At 37.3% G+C, this 25,953-nt stretch overlaps 1 protein-coding gene across 1 annotated transcript in view; it reads left to right on the top strand.

The window, feature by feature from the left end:
• Positions 1-25,953, top strand: part of nrm (neuromusculin) — a 697,165-nt gene that overhangs the window by 478,790 nt on the left and 192,422 nt on the right. Inside the window, exon 4 of the mRNA XM_074109606.1 lies at positions 6,243-6,397. Within this exon, the coding sequence (XP_073965707.1) occupies positions 6,243-6,397 (155 nt within the window). The remainder of the gene's footprint in view (positions 1-6,242; positions 6,398-25,953) is intronic.

Genomic DNA, 25,953 nt, shown 5'->3' with positions numbered 1-25,953 from the left:
TACGAAGCTGCGGTCCTGTGTTCGGTGCTGCGGTTGGGGCACATATTTCTAAGATAAATACGAGTATAAGTACGGTGTAGTATGTATTCGTCATCATCACCATCATCATTTTTATCTGTTGCTAAGTACCCATAACTCAGTCAGACTACTTGCTTTGGGACTACAGCTACGTCGATTGATTTCAAGTGCCTTGTGATATTTGTTTCATCATCATCATCATCATGTAGCCGAAAGACGTCCATTGCTGGACATAGGCCTACCCAAGGCTCTCCACTCGGACCGCAATCCAATGATCTTAACCAGGTCGTCGCTCCATCTTGGAGGCCTACCGACAGCTCGTCTCCCGGTCCGCGGACACCATTCGAGAAACTTCTGACCCCATCGCCCATCAGTTCTGTGAGGGATGTGCCGCCACTGCCACTCTAGTTCGCATTCTTTTCAGGCTATTTCGGTAACCTTGGTTCTAAATGAGGATATCATCATTTCTGATTATTTATTTATTATTTATTATATCAGAAGGTCACAGAAGCGTGGGACGTCCACCACCGAGTTTTTCACTGATGACTTGCTTGCTTAAACTACTCTGAAACTTAAATGCCAATAAAAAGTTCTGTAATGAAAATCCCATTACGCCGGACAGTATAAATTAGCGTAGCTTAGCTAAAAGCTTCTCTGCCTCCATATTTAATAGGGAGAACATCCATTAAAGCTCTACAATAAAGGTGAGCCTGTAAAAACAAGAGCGCGGTGTTACACCGTTGCGTATAATTACAACGCTTTTATTAGCTTTACGTATGTTTGTTTGGGTTACATAATTTGAATATCGAATATTAAAATACCTACGCTTAAAATGTCGGTGTTCAAAATATTGAAAATTAAAATATCGATTATATTTTCGATATATTGAACGTAGGTTCTCTTACCATTCGACAATATAAACTTTCGTTATTTTAATTTTCGATATTTCTGTACAGTAGAAATATTTTAATCATCGACATTTTAACCGTAGGTATTTTAATTTTCTATATTAAAATATGTAACCGTTTGTTTGTAACCGACTCCTTCGAACTCGATTTTGGCCCACTTTATGGGCCAGTACAGATGGACTGCATTCCAGCTGCAACCTAACCGCAACTGATGACTTGCTCATACATTTCAAAGGCAGTCAGCGTGCAGTTTTGACGACTGTAATGGAACTGCGATGAAAAATTATGAAATTGAAAATACAAACTGAAATATAGATGCACAGAAAAAACACAGAAAAATAAAAATCGCTGCTTAAGTGACTAAGTAAGAAACACAAGCTGAGATATGAGGTGCATAGGGAAATTCGTGTCGGTACCGTTGACCATCAGTGGTGTAGCGGTATAGCACGCGGTACGGATTACCGAGGACCTGGGTTCGATTCCCAGTGATGGTCTTATTTTTCTGTGTTTTTTCTGTGCATCTATATTTCAGTTTGTATTTTCAATTTCGGTTTTACGGGATGACCGTAAAAGTAAAAATTTGGAATTGAAATAAAAAATACAAAAAGATTCCAAAAAAAACAATCTTAATTTGAAAAATTATGAGCAGTTGGCAGTTGCGGTTACGTTGCATTTGGAATGCAGTCCATCTGTACTGGCCCTAAAGGGTCAGATTTAATTTAAACTTTGTAGACCTATCAAGAATCGATAGCAACACTACAATAATTTGATAAGTATACTTATTTGATAACTTCAAATAATAAATTGAAGTAATTTAATTTAATAAAATTTTAGTTTCAATTATTTAATTTAATGTAACTAGGTAATTTAATTTTATTTGATTTAATTTAATTTATACTTATTTATGTAAAAATATGGCTTACCAAAATGACCTGAAATAAATGATTTTTATTTTATTATTTATTTATTTATTTAAAAAGTAAAAAAATAAGAATTATTTTATACAATTTTATAATTAAAATTCGTAAAATAAAAATTCATGGGGCGCTTTGTGCCATATTTTTCGGATATCGAGCTCCCCACGCTTTTTTCACTATAATACAAATTATTATTATTCGTTCATTATTATTTTCACACGATTCCAAATTGTTTAAATTGCCAAACTGTTTCATTTCCAAACTCACGATTTGAAACCATATTTTTTCCAAAACTTTCATAAAACAAACCTAACCTAACCTACTGTGTTCCATAAAAGCATAAGAAAATACATTGAGAAAAATGTTTGGTTTCGGAGAAAATTGGGAGTTGGGGAATGAAACAGTTGGCAAATGAATAATTTGGCAAACAATTATTCTGCGAAAAGGCAAAACCCGGAAAAGTCTATTATATAACGTTACTGAACCCGCATCGGTGTGAGAACATCCTATATAAAACCTAGACCAGGACAAGGGTGCTTGTAAAATTCCACGTGTAATGAAGCCTGCAGCGGATCGGTGCGTGAGTGCACCGCATTGTGTGCGGGTTCCGTCGAGTTTTATTATTGTTTTAACAAGCTTTTATTTAGCTTGCCCTATTTGTTTATTTAGGGGCTGTTTCACCATCCATTGATTAGTGTTAACTGACGGTTAAATGTGATGCCGTCTCTATTTGTTTTGTTCCAATAGACGGAGACGGCATCACATTTAACCGTCAGTTAACACTAATCAATGGATGGTGAAACAGCCCCTTATTTAGGTTTTAGGGTCAAATCATGGAAGCTAAATTTGACCCTCTTCCTGATTGTCGGATTGACTTGAAATTTGGCATGGTTTAAATAACCATGCAAATACAGTCAACTATTTTTGTTAATAATGATATTCTTTAAAAACTTATTATGTTTCATCTCTTTCCAATTACATAATATACTTCATATTCATATTCAGATTATTTATTCATTGTAAAGCCATGTAAATAGTTATAAAATGAGTTACAGTTATTATCAGTCAGTCCATGATTCCCTGTAGGGGCACACAATAATAATAACTCGGTTCATCTCTGACACACCACTATAATTTATCCACACTGCACCACCAAGCTCGGCCCAGTTTACTGACGCTTGTTGACAGAACGTGGGCACGCATGCGCAGATGCTAAACCAGCCTTTACCTACTGAAAGGGTACCGAAGTTTTTGGATAATGGATCCATATGGATTTTACGGGATGGCCGTAAAAGTAACAAAATTTGGAGTTAAAATAAAAAATACAAAATAACTCCAAAAGCTTCGGTAATTTGATTGCTTAAAAGTGACATCTCTTGTCCGGGTGAGCGGTTAGTTCCAATGGAATGTTTGAAAGTTTCTCGTTGAGGGCTAAAAACATAGATGTCGCTAGTGTCGCTGCTTAAGTGACTAAGTAAGAAACAAACAAGCTGAGATATGTGGTGCATAGGAGAAATTCGTGTCTGTACTCCTGTCCAGTAGTAGTGTAGGGGTATGGCACGCAGCACGGAATGCTGAGGACCTGGGTTCGATTCCCAGCGCTGGTCTCTTTATCTGGTTTTACTGTGCAATCTATGTTTCAGTTTGTATTTTCGATATTGAAAGAGTGTCAAACGAACACACTCAAACTTTAGCAATTAAAACACACTAGCGTTTACCCGCGGCTTCGCACACACAAATCATTATATCCAGCAGATAAATTGAAATTTTGGGTTTTTTTTAAATTTCCGTGGGAATTCCCGAAAATTAAATCGTAGTTTTCATAGACGTTAAATTAAAAAGAATTGCATTGTATGTCACCCAAACTACATTTGCATACCAAATTTCAAGTCGATGCCATTAACCGTTGAAGTCTGTCCTGTGGAGACGATCCTGGCCGGACTACCAGGATTTCACTCATCATCATCATCCCAGCCTATATACGTCCCACTGCTGGGCACAGGCCTCCTCTCAGAACAGAGGCTTGGGCATAAGTTCAGCGGGCCCAGTGCGGATTGGGAACTTCACACGCACCATTGAATTGCTTCGCAGTGTTGTGCAGGTTTCCTCACGATGTTTTCCTTCACCGCAAAGCTCGTGGTAAATTTCAAATGTAATTCCGCACATGAATTTCGAAAAACTCAGAGGTGCGAGCCGGGATTTCACTACCAGATTACTTTACTGTCACGTAATTTACATAAGTATGCTAAATTTCAAGACAATTCGACTACTTGAAGTGAGTCAAATTTAACTTGCAAGATTTGACCCGCACATACATGGATACATACATACAAGATACATTGCAAGTTTTTAGTAAAAGCCTGATTCTGTGAAAAGGCCTTTGCCCAGCAGTGGGATGTATACAGGCTGGGATGACGACCATGATGATGATGACAGCCTAAAAGCCACAAAAAAACAAAACCTAATTCTACAAAAAACAAAACGCGGCTGTAACTAAAACCACTGGCCCCTTGTTTCCCCAAATTCGATTAAATGTGACGTCAAACGCATAGAGCTATCAATCTAGTAGAGGCACTTGATTACTGCGAACTCATTGCCACACTATTAGTCCCATTGTCTATCACAACCTTTGTTTAGTTGTTAATTAATTTGGCGTGACTGTTTTTTCTTGCATTTTCGTTTTTATTGGATGTGGGTTGGACGGTCCGTGAAAGTGGTTTTTCAAGCACTTACGTTTGTTTTTAGGGTTGTTTGTATAGTTTAAACAAAGAAAGACATTTATTTGTAACATTAAAATAAAATAAGTTTGACTTAGGGGTTGTTTCATCATCCATTGATTAGTGTTAACTGACGGTAATGTGATGCCGTCTCTACTTGTTTTGTTGGAAATAGACGGAGACGGCATCCCATTTAACCGTCAGTTAACACTAATCAATGGATGGTGAAACAGCCCCTTAGGGCCTGTTTGACAACTTTTAGACTAACTTTAAGTGACGGATATCAGTGATGCCGTCTCTGTTTGTTTTGACGGAATAAAAAGACGGCATTTCTTTTATCTGACACTTAAAGTAATCGACAAGTGGTGAAACAGGCCTTAGTTTTAAAATAAAAAGGTGACTTGTTAATTAATTTATTGTGAGGTTTAACAAAACAATCAAATTTTCACCGAATGTTACCTGCAACAGGTACCATAATTAAAATATTGTTATTTCCTGTCATCTTTTAATTTCAGTGTTTTAAAATAAATTCTGATTAAACTCAACAGGATTTTATTGTTCTCCATTCTTACGATTGGATGGCTTTTTTCATATTTGAGTTAGTTCTATTTCCAGACGAAGCAAATCATTTTTAAAAATCTCTAGATGCAGTATTGCACACTTTTAAAAAAATAAATAAAGTATCTTTCCAACAAACTGTCCTTTAACAAAACTAAACGTGAAGGTATTTTGCTTCATATCGCATAGTCTTAGGAAACCCTGATAGTCTTACCTACATAATATGAAGGAAAAGAATCAAAACTTGTGATCAATAAATAAAGAAAAATTAAAACAGCGTCAGTTCATTAATTTTGATTGTTTATTAAAGGCTGACATCGGAACAGTGTTGCCAACATGTTAAAACCATCTCGTTTAAGCAAAATAAAATGCACTGCAACTCCGAATTAATGTTGCAAGCTGAAAAATAAATCTTACCAGTTACAGCGCGAGCGGGTGAATTAGTCGACTGTCGAGAGGTGATTTTTAATTATTCGGTGCCGTATCTGGTATTTTACGAAGTCTGTATTTATTTAAAAAGTGTTGGATGAAAAGGACTTTTTTTATTTATATATATTTTTAAGACGAACGTTAGTAGCGTTTTTGATAAGCTTTGGATAACTTTGCCGTTTCGATTAGTATTTCTTTCGTGCATTGTTTTACGCCGAAAATATTTTTCCCAAAACATTTAACAAAACAGTTGGCAAACAGGCAAACTGTTGCGTGTGGACGAATTTTTTTTTTAACTGAAAATTATATATCGTCACTACTTTGAAAAAATCTCGTATCTAAAATCAATATGTCAACAAAATTGAACCTTGATGTAACGTCTATAAAGTTCACTCAGAAAATTATAATTAATTTCATTTCAGGACTATCCTATAACACTGTATAGATTAGTTGAGGTTAGTTTTATAACAATTTTGAAGTACTTTCAGTTAAAAAAAAAATCTCCATCCTAAACAGTTGGGAAATGTAAAATTGAAGAACCTTTCCGTAAATTTATACATTTTACTAAATTAAGATTGTACTACATTTTTTGATCAATTGCGTTTATTTACCACTTACAACCTCGCCTGTGTAACATTTGTATTCTGAATTAGTCTTGGTTATTAAGGCACTAATTCCAGCTTATTTGTCCCCAGAATGTCCATCACTCACGTGCCAAACTCGACGCATGCGGAATTGGTGATCACCAATGTGCAAGCCAGCGATGAGGGCCTCTACCGCTGCGAGATCACCTATCTCCAAGTTGGTGACGACTGCAACACTGTGCAGCTCACCAACTTCAACACATACAGTAAGTGATAGCTTTAGTATGATGAAGATGATGGGGCGGCCATTGTCATTTTATTGTGCACCTGTCTAATTACCGTACCGCTTTTTACCGCACTGGTGACAAGGTTAATGGGTTAATAATTAAAGATTCCATTCTCCTCGCATAAAATTCATAATTGAGCTATTTTTTTTCTGACTCGGGTACTGCCTTTTAACAACGTAACGTTTGGCAACCTGTTTCATTTGGCAACTTTTCATTTCGCAAACTCTAACAGCCTTATTCATAAAAAGTTAGAGCCTCTTGAGGCTCCTTGAAGGCCCGATGCTAAAAAACGTGATTTCATAAACGTCTGTTAGCGCTAATCAGTCGATCAAGCTCTGCTAAGTTAGAGGACCGTAGACCTCTCTTTATCTCCCTGCTAAGTCACAAAATGGCCGCCACAAGTTTGAACAGCTGACTTTGACAAGAGCAAAAAACCACACCGAAGATATTTTTTAGTGAAGGGTGAAGTTACGCAAAGATTAAAAAAAAACCAGGAAAATTTATTTTCAGGAATTTGTATTTAAAAATCCTCTAAAATTACTGCTAATTTACTACTTTTACTAACAATAAATATGAGAAAAATAAAATTAGGATGATTAACATAATTACGGCTTTTTGCACTTAAACATAAACATGCGGATCGGAATGGCGGGAAATAAACATCTCGCTTTTTTTTTCCTGCTAATTTGCTGTCACTGCTGTCAAATTTTTTTTTTTAAATATCGATGAGGCCATTTCGTGTCTTTGATTTGTCAAGATTGCCAACATAACGCGTCTAATCCGTCTATCAGCAGCTCAACAACTAGCAGACTGCTAGCAAGCGTTTATGAATCATACTTCTTGACAACCGTCTAACAAGCTTAATCAGTCTGCTAAGTAACAGACCGATCAAACCTCAATTAAGGATTTTTTATGAATAAGGCTGTAAAACTGTAAATATTTCAGGATTTATTTCAGGGCCATCGTGTAGAACACTTTAGGTTGTTAGTAACCTTTATAAAAATCCTGAAATATTTACAGTTTCAAAAATATTAAACAGTTGGAAAACGAAAAGTTGCGAAATGAGACAGGTTGCCAAACGTTATTCGCCGAAACATTAGTAAACCTCTGCAACTTTATAAAAACATGACCTGTGTTAATTTTATTTTTTCATACAGATTAAATGTTATTTTCAATTTACGCAATACAACTTTTTAATTGACGGCACATTGACAAAAGTTTATCAAAAGATGTAATTTGCAAATGTCAAATTATTTAAAGGCCCCCGTACTGGCCCGTACCATGACTCAGCGATAATACCGCCACGTCCGATACACTGATTTAACGATTAAACTTTGATGATTATATCTAAATTTAAGTTAAATGAAAACATTTCAAAAAAAGAAGCGTAGTTATGCGAGTAGAATCGAACCTGGAATTTAAAACCCTATGGTCCGAGACACCTTGTATGGTAGCAACCTGCTTTGATTACCATTAGTTCGGTCTGACGCTTCACAGGGTATAGTAACCTTCTAAGTAAAGCCATCACCATCTAATCATGTAATGAGCATGAATTTGAATGAATAAATATGAATATGAATTAAAGACTAAGGGGCTGTTTCACCATCCATTGATTAGTGTTAACTGGCGGTTAGGTGTGATGCCGTCTCTATTTGTTTTTGTTCTAATAGACGGAGATGGCATCACATTTAATCATCGGTTACGCTAATCATGGATAGTGAAACAGCCCTTAGTCGACTAAACTTCACAAGAAATATACGTGGCACCGAAACTTTCGGTTAGCAGACAGAAATTATCTTTTTATCGACAAGCGTATCCCTCACTAACAAAAGTTATAAGCCAAAATCTGTCTGTGTATCTCATCGCACGGTTAATCCGACTCCGCTGTCTTATCCGGATTAAGCAATATATCGTATGAGTTGTGTCAATAACCAATCATAGTGAAACAAATCCGCGTAGTGAGAAGAAAAGCTGAATCGATACATTGGATAAAGTTTTATTTTTTGTTGTCAAATGAATGAGTAAATATGTATTTTTACTTTACTCCAATAATTAGTACTTCAGTGTAACTTATCGAATTTAATCATAAAAATGAAAATATTCATCTTGAACATGAAACTACCGTGAGACTCACTCATATTAAATGATATTGTAACGGATAACTCACGTCTTAAACCAAGTTTAGCTCGACATGTTTCGGGCTATTTCGTAGCCCTTCTTCTCAGGAGCACGCGACTCGGCGGCTTTCGCAACACGCACACTACGCGCCACCGCTCTGCTCGCGCGAACTCGGTTTAAGACGTGAGTTATTTGTTACAATATCATTTAATATTCATCTTGCCTTATATCATACACATAATGCAATAAAGTAATTATAAGAAAAATAATTCCAATTAATAATTGCAAGCATAAAGCAAAATAAATTCCTATAAAAAGGACAATTTATTGTGTTTTTATTACTATACTATATGACTGACTGTACTTTGTACTCATTGTCCTTCAACTCACATAGTGTAGGTACACCAAATCTCAAGCCAATCCGACTACTGGAAGTGGGTCAAAAATGGAGATACCAGATTTGACCCAAAAAACAAGTTAAATAAAAGCTTTCAGAAAAACAGCACTGTGACAGACGGATAACTAGGTAGACGTTTGGGTAATAAAGATTTTGTAGTAAAATCTCATCCGTTCATTAGAATAAAAAAACAACTAAAAATTCATAAGTATACAATGACTACAATATTTTGAATTGAACATAAATCTTATTTGAAAGAGGCTTGCATTTAAAAATAAATATCAAGTTGTTTTAAAAACTATCGACTGTCGATATAAAATTATATCGAATGTGCACCTCACTAGCCACATCTTCACCACGATATTGTATTTGTCCCGCCTCAAGCAATCCTATTCAGAGGTGCTATATTTCGTCCCGCTCGAACCTTATCCAATTCCTATCTCCCGTCTCGCTTGACTTAAGAAAAAGCTTTACTCCGGGATAAAATGAACATAGAATGTTTTATTTGAAGCGTTATTTTATTTTACACATAAAAGGAGAATGGCATTATACGCAGTTCTATGCTCGTTCTGTATTTACTGTCATAAGTATTAATATCACTAGCTCTCGCTCCTCGGTTTGTTTGTGGAGCAGACATTTAAAATTTGTATCAATTATCTTGGACGTAGTTTAGCAAAAATGATCCAAACCTCAACAATTATTTTTTTGATTTTGGAACTAGTATCAGTAACAACAAAAGCGATATTAAAGAATAACATGATAATGACAAAAACTGCATCCCTATTTAAAACAGCTCAAAGTAATTTTATGGGGATTGGGGAAGCAATACAGATGTAGGTAGTTCTAAATGGTTTTTCATCTCATTTTATCGGAAAAATTTGCATTCATATTGGCTCTCAATATGGTATTCGACTATTTTTTATGTTTTATAAATTAAAACTTCTCAATACCTGTTATCGTATAGAGAAACTATTTTTAAGCTATCTCTACAAATAACAAAGTTATAAAGGTTCGAAATTCAAGGTTAGACAGAGAAAGACTTACTTGCATGTGACGTCACACAAATTTTGACAAAAAAAAATAGCAAAACATTTGAGAACCCTCCTTGTTTTTCGTTTTATTAAGGGTCTTTGATGTTGAGATAAAAATGTCTAGTAACTTTATACGTCACACACTCTTATTTTTTATCGGTTTTACGGCTAAGATAATTTAGCTATAAAAGAAGAATGGCCTATAAAGATATAGTCGCCAAATTATCGGGTTTAGGGTTAATTCCAGTCGTAAACTTGAGTTTGGGGACAAGGTGAACCTTCAAGGTAGTCTGCTAGGTTTTTGCAAGGTGGACTGAAGTTTTTTTTTTTATAAATCTGGTGGTCTGGTTGGTTAACTGGAAGAGATTATGGCATAAGTTCGCCTTTGTCGATCGATCTCTCAATGTAAACTGTTATTGGCCAGACCAGATGTGGTGTGTCTAACATCTGGTAGTATGGTGTACGGTTGTGTTGCTCTGAAGATGAGCTCTGGCTAAGTTCGAAACGCGTCAGTGTATTGTCGTCGTGGTGATAGATGGGTTTGTGTGATTTGTGTGTGTTCTTACAGTGTGGAGGTGGAGGAACTGCATGAAATTCTGCATAAAATTAGCTATATAAGTGCGCGGGTGAGCAAAGTAAATCTTTTAGTTCATTGATATGGACCTCCGCAAAGTAACGCCTGATTCAATAAATTATTTAAAAACTTACTACTTAGTTTACTTAAATTACGATTGTGATTGATCCATTATCAATTACAGAGGGTGTAGGATCGTTCTTGTATGTCTAATTGTTGTATGTACACAACTTTGTCTCAAAACGATTCGTTTACCTCGATCCCGCGAAAACTGCAATTTTCCGAAATAAAAACTACCCTAGGTTTGTGCGATTTCCTAACGACGTCCTTCACCGCGCGCTTATTTAGTAATATTAGTAAGGATTTATTATATTTTTTATTATACTAATACTAAAAAGCCGTGGTGGCCTAGTGGTTTGACCTATCGCCTCTCAAGCAGAGGGTCGTGGGTTCAAACCCCGGCTCGCACCTCTGAGTTTTTCGAAATTCATGTGCGGAAGGGTACGTATTATAATGTATAAATTTAAAATATATATCGGTTGAATACATACAGTTGAAATACCGAAAATTGAAAATATAATGTTTAAAATAAATATTAATCAAAATTCATAAGCACGTTTTTCATACTGGTCGAAATACATAAAATTAAAATGACTAAGTTCACAATGTATATGTTCAGAATATATACAATCAGAATATATAATAGTTGAAAGAAATAACAATTAAAATTCCTATAGTACGTTTTTCATAATGGTCAAAATACATACTATATAATGCCTAGGTTCATCATCATCTCCAGTCTATTCACATTGTATTTACATGTTAAATTCTGAAAAATTAAGGACTGTAAGACAAGTCGACGGAGCTCCGCTTCGCGGAGCTCCTATTCAGGGTAGTTAAGGCGCTTCGCGCCTGGACAAAACTCTAACCTAACCTAACCTATAAGATACCGACTGATCGGAATCGGTATTGTCTAACAAAACCTTGCATTTTAAACTAAAGTCAGATCATAAATTGAACTTTAGGTGCGACGACGAGCGTAGCGAGGAGGAGCGTGTTAGGTTCAACTATGACCAAAACAAGCACGAGCCGAGCGAGCGTAGCGAGCGTGCCGCGGCAGCGGCCGGCGAGTGCCAGAATTGTAATATATGCATTTTTCTTTGTGAAAATTCAGTGTCTAGTATGTATTTGTAAACATACTGTATACATTTTGAACGTATACTTTATGAAAATATGCATTTTGTGCCATATGACTAAGAACCATTATGCGTTGTAACCATTATATATTTTGACCACTATGCATTTCAAGCTTATGCTTTTAGAACTTATGTCAAATAATTTTATATATTTTGATGCATTATATTTTATAATTTTCGGTATTTCAACTGTATGTATTTCAACCGATATGTATTTTAAATTTATACATTATAATACGTACCCTGTGCGGAATTTTACATTTGAAATTTACCACGAGCTATGCGGTGAAGGAAAACATCGTGAGGAAACCTGCACAAACCTGCAAAGCAATTCAATGGTGCGTGTGAAGTTGCCAATCCGCACTGGGCCCGCGTGGGAACTATGGCCCAAGCCCTCTTGTTCTGAGAGGAGGCCTGTGCCCAGCAGTGGGACATATTTAGGCTGGGATGATTATACTAGTGTGTAATAATGCACACATTATTTACTTCGTCGAGGCAATTATAAGGTAAGTTGCGCAAACTGAAAAGTTCCACCGTCGATTTAAATAACATAAAGCATCACTTATTGCACCACTAAGCATACAATGAATATTAATGCTTTAGCGATGTACAGATTCCTCGTAGATTGATAGCCTCAGCCATTTTGATTTGCATTTAGATTTAAAATTTGACAGTTTGCTGGGGGGCAGGCAAGGTGGCGGAGATGTAAGTAATGATTTATGAGTTCAAAGACGTTTTTTTAGTATAAAATTTAGTTAAACAAGTTTATTTAATGCAAGATTTTTTCAGATTGGTTTTTTGGAATCTTTTTGTATTTTTTATTTCAATTCCAAATTTTTACTTTTACGGTCATCCGGTCGGTCGGTTTTACGGGCTTACGGCATAGATGTCGCTAGCGTCGCTGCTTAAGTGACTAAGTAAGAAACACAAGCTGAGATATGAGGTGCATAGGGAAATTCGTGTCGGTACCGTTGACCATCAGTGGTGTAGCGGTATAGCACGCGGTACGGATTACCGAGGACCTGGGTTCGATTCCCAGTGATGGTCTTATTTTTCTGTTTTTTCTGTGCATCTATATTTCAGTTTGTATTTTCAATTTCAAGATTTTTCCGTTGACTGTACTCTTGCATTGTCTATAAACTAATTTTTATACCGAATGATGAAGAGTTCTATCTTGTGGAGACGATGCTGGTCAGATAGCCAAAATTTCAATGCCAGATTTTGTATTGTCACCGGATTTTCATAAGTATACTAAATTTTAGCTCAATTGGATACCTACCAGGAAGCGATGCATATTGTGAAGGCACGAGTTACAACCTACAATAAAAAAATAACTCGAAAACTGTGTAGTCTAGTTTTCCTATTTGTACCATTTAAAAATAACATTTTTCATGCTGAAGATCCTCTTTCACTTTTAATTTGGTTGCTGATATAACGACCATAGTAGGACACAGTAATACTTTCAACTGTCCACTTTGTACGATTCAAAAGGTAGCTTTGTGATAAAGAAATGGACAAATGTTTTGGACGACCAGATGGCCCAGTGGTTAGAGAACCTGACTACGAAGCTTGAGGTCCCGGGTTCGATTCCCGTGTCGGGGCAGATATCTGTATGAAAAATACGAATGTTTGTTCTCGGGTCTTGGGTGTTGAATATGTATTTAAGTATCTATCTATATAATTATATTTATCCGTTGCTTAGTACCCATAGCACAAGCTTTGTTAAGCTTACTTTGGGACTAGGTCAATTGGTATGAATTGTCCCGTGATATTATTATTATTATTCTCTTTATTTATTTTTTTATTCTTAGGATTAGGTTTTTATAATAGTTATAAGAAGTAAAATACAGAAAAGTACATACAAAATAAAAATATTATAAAAACCTAACCTAGTTTGCCGCCGGTAACAGGGCAGGGCCCAAGCTACCGGTGGTCAGGGCCGCAGAGTGAGGAACCTCCGGATGATGCGTGCCGTGTCCAGAAGTACCGCCTTCTGTATCTGGCCCTACTTTATTATTATTATTAAATGTGTTTGAAACCTTTGACTACGAAACCTAAAATAATAGCAGAGTATCACCCAGGTACCGCTAAAACATTAGTTTTCCATGTTATATCGGCGTATTTCAAATTCGTTAAATCTTCCTTTTTCTATTGGCACCTACTAAAACTAAAAACATTTTCGCTAACGGAAGTGAAAAAATTACCAATTAATTGACTTGCTCAATGCTAAAACTTTAATCTATTTCCCAACAAAAACGCTTTAAGCACGTTTACAAACCAACCACTTTAAATCTCAATATCTACATCATGTCAATTACTTTAGAAGCAATTAATCGAATCTTCACCAGCGTGAAAGCACCTCCACAATATTATTTACCCCTCACCACCAAATGCCACATTATAGACCCCCCTCCAATGCTGAAGGCTATGTAGGGGTTATTAAGACGATACCAAGAGGGTGCTTTTTAATTTAAATAATTGCTGTACTGCTTAAGGTAATTCAGTAATCAATAGATTGGTGCCCTAGGGTGGTAATTTAAGATGTCTTACGCGTTGATGGTTTGGAAGGTAAATTAAGTTTTGTCACAAGCAATTATTTACACACCTATTTCTGAGTTCATTGGTTCGTTTATTTCCTGTTTTAATAAAAAGGCCTGAGTTGGAAACCGAGCACGGAGAAGATTCAGTTACTTATTGTAATCACGAATATAATATACTCGACGAGTAGTTATGTGTTTTAAGCACACCTATTTCTGCCATATATCATCATTTATTATCTACTAGCTTATGCCCGCGACTACGCCTGCGCGGATCTAGGTTATCACGCGGTGGCGCCCTCTACCGGAATAAAAGGTATCCAATGTTGATCCTTGGGGTTCAAACTACCTATATACCAAAAATAATCAAAATCGGCTCAGTGGTTTCGACGTGAAAGCGTAACAGACAGACAGCCAGTTACTTTCGCATTTATAATATTATTAAGTGGGGACTTCTTAGTTGAAATTTTAGTTATATTTTGTGAAAGTATTTTTTAGTAAATAGTTTGTAAAAAAGTTTTATAATTTTTTTATTTACTATTATCATTGTTAAAACAATAATTTATCCGTACACCCTTTCCTTGAAAACCGTCTGACGGAACTCAACTCTTTTATCCAAGCGATTTATTCCGCTATATATTATACACTGCTGTGTATATAACGCAGCGGAAACGGATTCCGGAACAAAGCGTTCGGTGTACGTGATACATTGTTTCAGGCACGATAAAGTTAAGGATGATGTACGGCTTTTTGTTGTGAAAAAATACTACATTATGTTGTTGTGCTGTGATATATTTCGGTAAAGAAATGTGATTGAAATGGAGTTTTTTGGGATGGTTTGTAAGCAGAAGTGGTTCGAGTCTCTAAAGCCGATAAGCAGCATGTAAGTGCTGATTATGTTCCATTGGTGTACTTAAGTTTGTCTGTTGAATGGGTTAAGTCACATGTAATAATGTGGATCATCACCATCCATTGATAAAATTTATTTGACGGATAAATGTGATGCCATCTCTATTTGGTTTGTTCAAATAGAAGGAGACGGCATCACATTTATCCGTCAAATAAAATTAATCAATGGATGATGAAACAGCCCCTAAATGTCAAGAATATAAAAGCGAATGTTTGTATGTGTGTCTGTGTTTGTTACTTCTCCACGCTAAAACATCAGGACGTATTTTGATGAAATTTCGTAAGTAGATAGTTGGACATTTAGAATAACACATAAGACTTCTTTTTATCCCGTTATTTCCACGGCATAAGGAACACGATGTAATTCTTACGGGAATTTTGTAAAATCCTAGAATTTTAACTCAAAATGATTTACGCGTGCGAAGCCGCAGGTAGACACTAGTTGACCATAAAAGACCATATTGAATAAGGCGTAACTTTGCCGAGGTCCATATCAATGAACTAAAAGAATTTATTTGCTCATCCGCGACCTTATGATAGCCAAGCTTATGCAAAATATGCGCGTTCATGCAGTTCCTCCACCTCCACACTGTAAGAACACTCACAAATAACACAAACTCATCTATGACCACCACTACCACTACACTGACGCGTTTCTAACTCAACCAGAGCTCATCTTCAGAGCAACACAACCGTACACCATGCTACCAGATGTTAGACCCGTCTAGAGTCGTAGAGTAGCGAGTAAAACGTGATTACCTTTCATCATCATCAACAAACAGACTCGTAGCTTAAAACCTTCGCAAGGAGGTACTCACTTTCACCTAAAAAAACAGATCGAAAATGGCCCATTCGTTTGAGAGCTACGATGTTACCAAAAGACAGACACTGGCGTCAAAATTATAACATCGTTTTTGAGGGTTCCGTACTCAAAGGGTGCCAACGGAGCCCTATTGAAATGAAATGAAAATGAAATTACTGAGACTCCGCTATCTGTCTGTCTGTCCATTCGTCGTTCGTGGCTCTATCTCTTGAGTCGTAATAGTTAGACACTTGAAATTTTCACACATTATGTATTACTGTGGCCGCTATAACAACACACCTAAAAACATAATAAAATAAATATTTAAGGGGGGCTCCCATACAACAAACGTGTTTTGCCGTTTTTTGCTTGATATTAATAACGGCAACAGGTACACGCTTGAAATATTCACAGAATCATTAGTTGCATAATCACTTTAAAAAAAAAATTAGAATAAAATAAGTATTTTAAGGGGTGTCCCATACAAAAAAAATGTTTTTTTGACGTTTTTTTGCTAATGTTGTTGTTGTGTTTTTTTGACGACCAGATGGCCTAGTGGTTAGAGAACCTGACTACGAAGCTTGAGGTCCCGGGTTCGATTCCCGTGTCGGGGCAAATATTTGTATGAAAAATACGAATGTTTCTTCTCGGGTCTTGGGTGTTTAATATGTATTTAAGTATGTATCTATCTATATAATTATATTTATCCGTTGCTTAGTACCCATAACACAAGCTTTGCTAAGCTTACTTTGGGACTAAATAGGTCAATTGGTGTGAATTGTCCCGTGATATTATTATTATGTCTAATGTTGTATACTTAGATAATGGTACAAAACCCTTTTTGCGCGAGTCCGACTCGCACTAGGGGGGTTTTTGGTTGTGGGTGGTTAAGAAGACGCAGAAATTATATCAAGACATTTATTTCCATTACTGAATCTCTGTAAATTAAAACGGTCCCTTTGAACCGTTCGCCGCCCAAAGCTTCGCAAACGACATAATTTTTAGAAAAAAAAAGATTTTAATCTCGAAGCTCTTAAAACTTTCTGATATCTTTGCTCTGGACTGCTGATTTATACGACGCGATTTTTTTGTTATTTTGTGATGTAAAAATTCCTTGGAATTTTTTGATTAAGGTCGGGTTATAAGTCTGGACTGTCTTTGGGGGGGCTTTAGGATACGTTTCCGCCAAAGATGCGCGAGGATGTATTGTGTCGCTTAGCGAAGATACATTAATAAATGAAGCATTTCTATTGGCTTAGGCCTCTTGTACACACACGGTTTATCGCCGTGAAAATCTACGGTCGCGGCCGTGTGCGCCGTGCACGTCTACAAGCTTTCATAGTGATCCATACAACACTGGCGACCGTGCCTACACGCGGCGAATTAAGCGTAGATTTTCACGGCGATAAACCGTGTGTGTACAAGAGGCCTTACCCTTTCAGGCCGGTTCGATACAATCGTGCAACTATCCCGAGCGTGCGTGAATCATCTTTTCGCGAACCACAATTAGTTGATATTTTAGAAAAGAAAAACGGAAAAAACTGCAGTTTATGATTGGTTTTTTGGAGTCTTTTTGTATTTTTTATTTCAACTCCAAATTTGTTACTTTTACGGGTATCCCGTGAAACCATATCGATAATACAAACTGAGACATGGATGCACAGAAAAACCAGACACGAATTTTTCTTATGGCATAGGAAAAATTCGTGTCTAGATTCCTGTCCAGCGGTGGTGTAGGGGTTATAGCACACAGCACGGATTGCTGAGGACCTGGGTTCGATTCCTAGCGCTGGTCTCTTTTTCTGGTTTTTCTGTGCATCCATGTCTCAGTTTGTATTTTCGATATGGTTTCACGGAATACCCGTAAAAGTAACAAATTTGGAGTTGAAATAAAAAATACAAAAAGACTCCAAAAACCAATCATAATTTGATTGCTTAGTAGCGACATCTCTTGTCTGGGTGAGCGGTTGGTTCCGAAAGAGTGTGACGTCTCTCGATGAGAGCGGAACATAGATGTCGCTAGTGCTGCTGCATAAGTAGCGTAGTAGAAATAAGTAACCTGAGATATGTATGCATAGGAAAAATTTCGTGTCTAGATTCCTGTCCAGCGGTGGTGAGGGGTTATAAGCACACAGCACGGATTGCTGAGGACCTGGGTTCGATTCCCAGCGCTGGTCTCTTTTTCTGGTTTTTCTGTGCATCCATGTCTCAGTTTGTATTTTTGAAAACTGCAGTTTCTCGGCCGTAAAGGCGGTCTTAATTTGATTGCTTAATAGCGACATCTCTTGTCCGGGTGAGCGGTTAGTTCCGAAGGAATGTTGACGTCTCTCGATGACGAGCTAAAAACATAGATGTCGCTAGTGTCACTGCTTAAGTGACTAAGAAAACAGCAGACTGAAATGAGTGGCGCATTGGAGAAATTTGTGTCTAGACTCCTGCCCAGTGGTGGTGTAGAGGTATGGCACGCAGCACGGAATGCTGAGGACCTTCGTTGGGTTCCTCGCAACGCATCCTCGCACATATTGGTAGTAACGAAGTCTTAGGGTGCAAAGCGTAGTATCTACAGAATCAAGAAATCATATAGGTACCAGAGTAGAGGTCTCGCACACAAGAACATGCCATGTACCTTATGCAATCAGTTCTTCGTGCAGCTGTGTGTGTAATCATTTACATCAACTCTCGTGGCTCTATTTGTAATTATAGTTTTTTGCCAAGCGTGCCACGTACTGCATGTTAACGTCATTGGATCTATAGTTTAAAGAACGTATCGTAATCGTGTCGTTGAATCAAATCAGAAGTCCTCGTAGCAAATATTGAATTCAGTAGGTATTTACCGAGAATGCATTGGATATTTATAAAGTTTACTTTTTTACAATGCAAGCAATATGCAATATTGCTTTCTCAATTGCGTCCACAGACACAGACATTAAATACTTTTTTATCCGACTACGACAAAGGCAAAAAGAAAGGTAATTATTTAGCTGTCAAACAGAGGGTCGTGGGTTCAAACCCCGGCGCGCACCTCTGAGTTTTTCGAAATTCATGTGCGGAATTACATTTGAAATTCACCACGAGCTTTGCAGTGAAGGAAAACATCGTGAGGAAACCTGCACGAACCTGCGAAGCAATTCAATGGTGCGTGTGAAGTTCCCAATCCGCACTGGGCAGCAGTGGGACGTATATAGGCTGGGATGATGATGATAATGAATGTTTATTTATGTTTGTACCATCAGCCAAATATGTGGTCTACCACTCTAAAGTTGATAATCGTTTGCATGTCATAAAACAATAATGCCAATAGACGTGTCTGTCAACTTGAAAGTTCGACTTTAGCGACACATTCATTTGATAGGATCTTGTTTAAAAATTGATAGACCACTTATTTGGCTGATGGTACTTCAAGAAAACGATGTGGTGGCCCAGTGGTTTGACCTATTGCCTCTTAAGCACAGGGATCGTGTGTTCAAATTTGTTGTTATCTAGCGCTAATACAAGGTGATAATTAAAGAAATGAAGAAAGGTCCCAACCCCGGCTCGCACCTGTGTTTTTGGAAACCGGTGTTTACCACGAGATTTACGGTGAAAAACAACATAGTAAGGAAACGCACAAACCTGCGAAGGAATTTCAACGGTGTATTTGAAGTTACCAATCCGCACTGGGCCCGCGTGGGAACTACAGCCCAAGCCGCATTCTGAGAGGAGGCCTGTGCCCAGCAGTGGGACGTAGATAGGCTGGGATGAAGGGTGAGGGTGAAGTTGTTAACACATTAATATTCAACCCTGTTTTTGAAACAGTCGCCTATAAACATTTTAAGGGGTCGATAAGACCCAGACGTCGTTTGGCCGTCTTTAGTGTTAAAAAATATGTAATGAGATTTTTAACGACGTTTTAACGGCTTAATAAAGCCGTTTGGTTATTTTTAGAAGGTTAAATGTAGCGTGATCCGCGTTGTTTTGTTTACGTTAAGGATATTAAAGGGTTTGTAAAGCGGTTCAAAGTTAAAAATATCTTTTTGCTAAAATCTTCAGTCAATTCAAGCTATTATGCTGATCTTATTTTGATTTGAAATGTCAAATTCAAATCTGCTTTTAGCAGTCCAGCATTGGACTTAGTCCTCCCGCAATGAGACGCCATTGCGCCCTGTCCTCGGCTAGACGCATCCAGCTTCCACCAGCAACCTTTCGCAGATCGTCACTCCACCTGGCCGGAGGAAGCCTAACACTTTTCGAGATGCAATCTCCCCTCAACTCACTCGTTTTTCCATTTTTCGTAACTATTAGCAAAAACGGCGAAATTTTCAAATTTACCTACTACCTATTTTTCGATTTTTTTTCGGTGCCAAAAACACTAAAATTAAATTTTGTTAAAAATTTATTTTTTAATACAAGCCTTTTTGCTGACTGTACTTTTTGTTGATTGTTATCCGTACCCAATTTCACGTCGGTACTATTAACCATTGAGGAGTTCCTTCCTGCGGAGACGATCCTGGCAGGACCACCAAGCTGTCACTGCCAGATTATTGTATTGTCACCAAATTTTCATAAGTATGCCAAATTTCAAGTCGAACGGACTACTGGCAGTGGGTCAAATTTAGCTTCCAATACAAACAAATAAACAGGTGAAAGGTGAAACTCAATAAAAGCTTGTAAAACAAAACAAACTTATTGTTTTGCTAGCTTATACTTTGTATCGAACTCTCAGGACGCGAGTCTGTCTCGCGCTTGACTGTTTTTTCCTTTCACATCTGTTGTTTCTTCACCCCCTAACAACACCCCTTATCTTAGAAGGGTGTTAAACTAGTCTAAACACCTACAAGGATTGCATATACAATAGTTCTAAAGTTTAGGAGTTCATGACAAACAAACAAACTTCCGCATAGACGGAACAACATACCAAGTTTATGTTATTGGATACCGGAAACATTTGTTGAACAACATTTACATACGAATATTACTATCATGTTCTATCATACTGGAGGATGATTTTCTCAATTATCCTGTTTCCAAGGGACCCTGTTACTATAGTTAATGCTTTGTCCATCCGTCTGTCTATCACAGAGATGAACTTCTGTTTGGGCACTTGTGCACTACAAGACCGGACCGGAAAAAAAACGGCCCGGAATGGGGAAAAGTGCACAAAACTGTCCGATTGTTTACGGTCCGATATGGAACGCCATAAATTTACATACTAATTCATGCACTTTTCCCCATTCCGGACGGTTTTTTTCCGGTCCGGTCTTGTAGTGTTAGTTGGACAGTTTTGTAAAAAATGAATTTTCAAAACTTTTTTTAGACCACGTTGATTTTGAAATTTGGTATATAAGTAAGTTGAAGGAAAATACAAGTATAGTAAAATAATCTTGTGTTAAAAATTAAATTCAAACTTATTCCCCTTATTTTAAATCTTAGATATACTAGCCTGTTTCTCGCTACTCTGTCTGTGCACGTAGATTTGTTTATCGCTATCCCACGGGAACTGTGGGATAAAAACTATCCTTTGTCCCTTCCGGGGATTCAAACTATCTGTATACCGAATTTCATCTCAATCGGTTCAGCGATTTAGACCTGATGAGGTAACAAACAAACAAACAAATAAACATATTTACAAACTTTCGCATTTTTTTTTATTTGACTGGATGGCAAACGAGCAAGTGGGTCTCCTGATGGTAAGAGATCACCACCGCCCATAAACATCTGCAACACCAGGGGTATTGCAGATGCGTTGCCAACCTAGAGGCCTAAGATGGGATACCTCAAGTGCCAGTTATTTCACCGGCTGTCTTACTCTCCACGCCGAAACAACAGTGCAAGCACTGCTGCTTCACGGCAGGATTAGCGAGCAAGATGGTGGTAGCAATCCGGGCGGACCTTGCACCTGCAAAATTTATAATAATAGTAGGAAGCATGATGTGCTTTGATTGTTTTCTTAATAGTTCAATATTATATTGTTTAAATCCCTATAAATCTTAGTTATTTTAGGAACGCAAAAATGACTATTTTTGCCTTCGTTTTACAGGAAAACCTATTATGAAAATGGTGGAATAACTTGAGAAGTTCGAATGACTAATGTATTATTTATTTAGACAGACGGACGGGAAAAAATGATTTCTTCGTTAACTTCACGAACGCGACGTAAAGTTTGTAGTACACTAGACTATTATTGTCATATCACTAAAATAATTATTATTATTGATTACCACAAAAGCAAATTCGGTTAGCAATATGAAAATAAAAATTAGGTAGACACAGAAACGAATGCAAAAAATAATATCATAAAAATATAAATAAATAGATACACATACATAATGCTTCAACGATAGATATCGCTATCTCTCTCTTTCTGTCATTTTAGTGACACATAAAAAGTGACCAGGTTTCTTTGTACGAAGACATTGTTTGTGTTGCACTGATGGTAGCAACTAAAGTGCAACGAATAGCAATATAATTAATTTATTTATTTATTTGTTGCCGTGGTGGCCTAGTGGTTTGACCCATCGCCTCTCAAGCAGAGGGTCGTGGGTTCAAACCCCGGCTCGCACCTCTGAGTTTTTCGAAATTCATGTGCGGAGTTACATTTGAAATTTACCACGAGCAATGCGGTGAAGAAAAACATCGTGAGGAAACCTGCACAAACCTTCGAAGCAATTCAATGGTGTGTGTGAAGTTCCCAATCCGCACTGGGTCCGCGTGGGGACTATGGCCCAAGCCCTCTCATTCTGAGGGGAGGCCTGTGCCCTGCAGTGGGACGTATATAGGCTGGGATGATGATGATGATTTATTTATTTGTTGCTGTTTATCTCACTGCCTATATTTATTTTAGACGTACGTTATATGTACGATATAATTATGTATGTATTCGTAGATGTATTTCCGTTGCGTTTTAATGTTCTGATCTACTATTGATGCACCACCTGTTGTAAACTAGTCCTTCCTTCTTTCTGTAAAAAAAGTTGCCTGGAAGAGATCGCTCTTACGCGATAAGGCCGCCTATTGCTTACCTTGTAATTTTTTCTCTGTGTATCTGTTTTTTCTATCGCTTACTATTTCTGGTGTACAATAAAGAGTCTTTGTCAATACAAAGACAAAAGCAATTATTGTGCTGTCATCATCATCATCAGCCGGAAGACGTCCACTGCTGAACAAAGGCCTCCCCCTTAGAACGCCACAATGAACGACAACTCGCCACTTGCATCCTCCGGTTTCTCGCCACTCTCACGATGTATTGTATAGTCGGTATAAATTCTCCTCACTTTTTTAGTCTCCTTCTTTACTTTTGTACAATAAGGGGTATAATAATAATATAGTAATAGCTCTCCATATTCAATATTAGCTCTGTGGCTCGCACTCAATACATTTTAAAGTAACAATTTGTCCGACATTCCGGTTGTTAACTGTAAAGAATAGTGCTTGAGGGAGCTCGCATAGTTCCGGCAACTTTGTAGGATCTTACGTACAAATGCAACTTTAGCTAGGGTTGCTACCGGATAGTCGATAATCAACTGTCTATCGATTATCATATTATACTAGCTTTTGCCTGCGGCATGATTCGCGTGGAATTCGGTTATCGCGCTGTTCCCTCGGGAACTGGGCATTTTTCCGGGATAAAAAGTGGCCTGTGTCACTGTCTGGCCCATAAATTATCTCTATGCCAAAAATCACGTCGATCCGTCGCTCCGTTTCGACGTGAAAGACGGACAAACATACAAACACACACACTTTCGCATTTATAATATTAGTATGGATGTATTAGTGTTTACCCGCGGCTTTGCACACGTAAATCATTAGGTCCAGCAGCTGAATTGAAATCCCGGGATTTTTAAAAATTCCCATGGGAATTCCCGAAAATTAAATCGTTGTTTTCATTGACGTTACATTAAAAACAATCAAGGTAATATTTCATGACTCTAAGCCCATCGGTTGTTGTTTCGAGATATTTCCCTATCCCGTGAAAATATGGGAATAAAAAGTACGATATGTTTTATTCTAGATGTCCAGCTATCTACATACCAAATTTCATGACTCTAAGCCCAGCGGTTGTTGTTTCGAGATTTTATCCCTATCCCGTGGAAACTTCGGGATAAAAAGTAGCCTAATTTTATTCCAGACGTCCAGCTACCTACCTACTAAATTTGGTGACTCTAAACCCAGCGGTTGTTATTTAGAGATTTAATCCCTATCCCGTGAGAATATCGGGATAAAGAGTATCCCATGTTTTAATCCAGGTTATAAACTAACTTTTTGCCAAATTTTATACAAATCCGTCCAGCCGTTTCAGCGTGAAGAAGTAACAAACAAACTCACTCACTCACTCACTTACAAACTTTCACATTTATAATTTTAGTATGGATGTATTCCGAGGGTTCCATACAATTTTGTAGGCATGTATAATCATAGTCATCATAGTGTCAGCCGTAGGACGACGTTTCGGTCATATTTTGGAAATTTTATTCTGCATCTATATCTTCACTAAAAAGATAACGCAGACTTCTGCTCTTAAGTAAAATGTACGCAGTGTGGTTTCATTTTTGATAAGTTACAGATAAGATGGACTTTTCTTATTAATTGTGCTGTAAGAACTATCTTTACCTTCAAACTGACTCACACATTCTCAAACTATTGCAAGTAGGTAATTCATTAAATCAGGCATTACTTTGCGCAGGTCCTTATCATTTACCTTGTAGGTTTTGATTTCCCGGCAATAGTAATAGACACATCTCATCTAATTACCTATATCTTTTTGTTGATATACAGTTTAATATGATGTGATGTATTAATTTGAAATAAAACGGAAGATAATTAATTAGGCAGTGTAAATTAATGTAATGGAAAATAATTTAATTATATTTCAGTTTGTATGTATATACACGAGTTCCCGAGAAAAAGTTCTTGGCAGATGGCCCGACTAAAAATTATCGATTTTGTAAGTATCGATAGTGAGGTAACACTAGCTTTGGCCAAAGAAAACGTTACCTTTGTTGAAGACTGTTGTGTTTTACAGTAACATTGTAATCAATTGCTATTTTGTCTGTATACATTGAAAAGGTTTCAGGTCAGCAAACAGGGAATGGTTGGATTGGTATCGTGCTACCTTTATTTTAACAAGATAATAAGATACATACATAGGTAAGCAAAGACGCGACTCACTTTTTTTGTTTCACCGTTTCCAAAACGTCAAAATATTTATGGCAAAAGGATTTTGGTCCTACCACCTTCCTCAATACTAAATGATTTTCCAGGGTTTTGATTGAACCACCTAAATACTTTAAAATCTACATGTGCTAGACGCTGCTGCGCTATGGCCTAGTGGTTTGACCTATGTCCTCTCAAGCACGGGATCGTGGGTTCAAATCCGGACTGGCACTTCTGTGTTTTTTGAAACTAATGTGCAAAAGTACATTTCAAATTTACAACGAGCTTTACGTGAAGGAAAACATCGTGCAAACAAAAAAGATTTTTCACACCTCTCCTTCAGAAAAGTAACTTTTCCTCCCTGACGAGAGGGAGCAAAGTGCAACTTTTCTGTTCAAGGCTTTTCTAAATATTTTATTGCAAATGCCATTTTTTTGAAGTTGATAATTGTAAAGCCACGCCATTTCTATGCTGGTTGTTCTTTAATAATATTTTAGATATTTTTTTTCAAGTTTATAATGCTTGGTGTGAAAAGTTGTATGAGCCACTCGGAGCAAAGTTATTTTCATCTTGGCGTTAACACTTGAATCCCTCATTAGGCTCAGGATTCTACTTTAGAATCCCTCGCTACGCTCAGGATTCTATTGTAGAATCCTCGCTACATTCTGGATTCAATGTACGCCCTCGCCGTAAGTACATCATTTTGCTCCCTTGTGACACAAATAACTATTGTGTGTGAAGTTCCCAGTTCGCGCTGGGTCCGCGTGGGAACTATGGCCCGAGCCTCTCTCTTGTCTTCCGAGAGGAGGCCTGTATCCAGCAATCGGACGTATATAAGCTAG

The sequence above is a fragment of the Choristoneura fumiferana genome, chromosome 29 (assembly GCF_025370935.1).
Source record: "Choristoneura fumiferana chromosome 29, NRCan_CFum_1, whole genome shotgun sequence".
NCBI classification, from domain to species: domain Eukaryota; kingdom Metazoa; phylum Arthropoda; class Insecta; order Lepidoptera; family Tortricidae; genus Choristoneura; species Choristoneura fumiferana.
Note: the sequence above shows the minus strand (reverse complement) of the source record. Positions and strands in the feature narration are given on the sequence as shown.